The following is a 2,762-nucleotide window of genomic DNA, read 5'->3' as shown; positions in this document are numbered from 1 at the left end:
AAGTTTATGCCTGATGTCCCAGCATCCTGCCCAGTTTGCCACTTGTCACAGGAAAAAAGAGTTTCCATTAAGATGACGTATATCGTATGCCCTTATTTCCATTAGGGCAACATGCATCTTTCCAATTCCAAGTGCAACCCTACTGGTTTTGCCATCCATTTGATCTGGACAGACATCATGCTTATTAGTACCACTTTAATAAGTAAAACCAAACTTTTCATGATAATTTTTACACTACATATTTACTATGACTCTAAGAGTATGCCACTGATGTCTCAGATAATTATGGCAGTGAATTAAAAGATCATGATGTATTAATTCTTCTAATTTGATTAAAAATATCCATTTATTCTCAGTCTCCTTAGTGCCATCTTCATGTCCTTATTTCTCAGACTGTAGATGAGGGGGTTCATGGTAGGTGGTACCACAGTATAGAATACTGAAATTAGCAAGTCCAAGAGTGATGGAGATTTGGGTAATGGGTGTAAATAGGCAAAAAACCCAGAGGAGAGAAACAGAGTCACAACAACGAGGTGAGGCAGGCATGTGGAGAAGGCTTTGGACCTGCCTTCTCTGGAGGATATCCTCAGCACAGTGGAGAAGATATGAATGTAAGAAATATCAATAAACACAAAACAGCCAAAATCTAACACTAGGCTGAGCCCAATGACTACTAATTCCCCAATGTTATATGAACAGGCAAGAGAGAGCAATTGTGGGACATCACAGAAGAACTGATGAACTTCAGGAGCCCCACACATGGGTGTGGAGAATGTAGAAGCCGTATGCAGTATTGCACTGAGACACCCACTGAGCCAAGAAGAGGCAGCCATCTGTACACAGGCTCCATGGTTCATGATGATGTCATACCTGAGTGGGTGGCAGATGGCAATATAGCGGTCATAGGACATGACTGTGAGTAGTGCTACTTCTGTAGTGGCTAAGAGGAAAAAGAAAAACACCTGTGAAACACATCCAAGGAATGAAATGGTGTTGTGATTCGTCAGAGAGTTCATGATGGATTTGGGGACAGTGATGGAAATGAGGCCGAGATCCAGGAAGGATAAGTTCTTCAGGAAGAAGTACATTGGGGTGTGAAGGCAATGATCCTTGCTGGTAAGTGCAATGATGAGAAGATTCCCAAGCAGGGCTGCCAGGTAAATTAGCAAAAATAGCACAGCATGTAAGATCTGGATCTCCCGAATATCACTGAATCCCATAAGAAAGAATGTACTCCCAGAGGTAAAGTTTTCCATTTCTTTTGACTTTTAACACTTACTCTAAAACAATAAAATAAAAGAAAAAAGTAAACAACTTGAGAGTTAACCTGAGAGGGTTTGCTGTTCTATTTTCTTAACTTCCCTTTCTCTCACTCACATGCATATCTGTTAGAAAATTTGAGACCACATGAGACTCACACCAGGAAGCTTCCATTGAGAGCCCTTTACCATGGTGATCGCATTGCAATCTGACTGAAGGGAGTGCCAGTCCAGTCCAAATCATCTACCTCATAATTTTATGTAGGTTAAGGCCTATTCTCTGTGTCTTACTTAAGTGAAAATTTATATACTTTATTTTGCAATATGTAGTGAGAAACACAATGGATTTTGAGCAATCAGTCTCAAATACATATTTAAGTTTAGTCATTCACTTTCTTTTTAATGAATAAATTATCCAACTATCAGTTTACTCAGTTTTCAGAGTGAGCGTTCTCATCTGATTATTATTCCAATTTAATTAAACAATGCATATAAAAACAACTAGCATGACTCATGGACAAGAACACATTCAACAAACATTTTCTCTGCTCCTTCAGTCTTTCTTCCTTATATCAAAATCAAGAAAACTGAAAATCTTTGAAATAAGAACACTCTATATGTGTGTGTGTATATTAGGTCATCATTGTGTTTTATTGTCTTTGAGATGTTTTACAATTCTTGAAGTTGTAGGAAGTGGACAATAAAACAAATTATTCTTGTTCTTAGATATACAAACTAAATGCATTCAATGTAGTGTTATTGACTATGGCTCTATAGTCAGACCCATTTCTCATCTACTTGTAAATTCATTTCAGCCTTCTTTGTCTGCCTTCATGTGTGTAGTACTTTGATTTTTCTTCTGAACCAGTTGCAATATCTTGCTGATTCACAACATATTTAATAAGTTGAATAAAATTTTTGACCTGTGTTTGTTTTATATGTGCATATGAGTAATGATTTTGTCCTCTTTTTCAAAATTATGCTTTGCATTTGACAGGAATAGCAATTGCTGATACACAGAGTCAAACCTTATGAAAAGATTTGAGACATCTTACATAGAAGCATTTAGGCAACTTATCAGGAACACAGAAAGAAGAAAACTAGTAGACGGTCTCTAGCTTTTTCTTGTGTTATATTTTATTTGACTAAATACTATCTGTAGGTAGAAAAAAAATTTAAATTTGAGCATAATATTGATGTTCAGTTCAAATGTGTTAGTTTTTACCTTTTCACCTGATCTCCAACATCGTTGCCGTTGCCTTTCAGAGATTGCTTCAGTGAATCATGGGTTTGTAGCCACATCTCCTATTTAACTATCTGAGGCAACAACCTCTCCTCCTGATTCATACCTGCTTGACCAGCTTTCCCTTCCCCTTTTATGGTTTTCATTCTTTTTCATTTTCACAGGTTGCCCCCTCATCTTTGTGACTGGGAGTATTAAATGCCTCCCTTGGTGTTTCTCCCTTCTCACTTTCTCATCTATTCATTCCCTTTTGCCTCAGA

The 2,762-nt window shown here is 37.4% G+C and overlaps 1 protein-coding gene across 1 annotated transcript; it reads right to left on the bottom strand.

The window, feature by feature from the left end:
• Positions 1–332: 332 nt before the first annotated feature.
• LOC130836352 (olfactory receptor 14A16-like) lies at positions 333–1,259 on the bottom strand. Its single transcript, XM_057708399.1, has one exon. The coding sequence runs from the start codon at positions 1,254–1,256 to the stop codon at positions 333–335; it is 924 nt and encodes a 307-aa protein (XP_057564382.1). The 5' UTR covers positions 1,257–1,259.
• Positions 1,260–2,762: the final 1,503 nt, after the last annotated feature.

This window comes from Hippopotamus amphibius, chromosome 15 (assembly GCF_030028045.1).
Source record: "Hippopotamus amphibius kiboko isolate mHipAmp2 chromosome 15, mHipAmp2.hap2, whole genome shotgun sequence".
In the NCBI taxonomy this organism is placed as follows: domain Eukaryota; kingdom Metazoa; phylum Chordata; class Mammalia; order Artiodactyla; family Hippopotamidae; genus Hippopotamus; species Hippopotamus amphibius.
This window is presented reverse-complemented; position numbering and strand designations above follow the sequence as displayed.

What these genes read in the sequence shown, in the direction of transcription:
- LOC130836352 (XM_057708399.1), bottom strand. Translation starts at nt 1,256, where the DNA reads ATGGAAAACTTTACCTCTGGGAGTACATTCTTTCTTATGGGATTCAGT.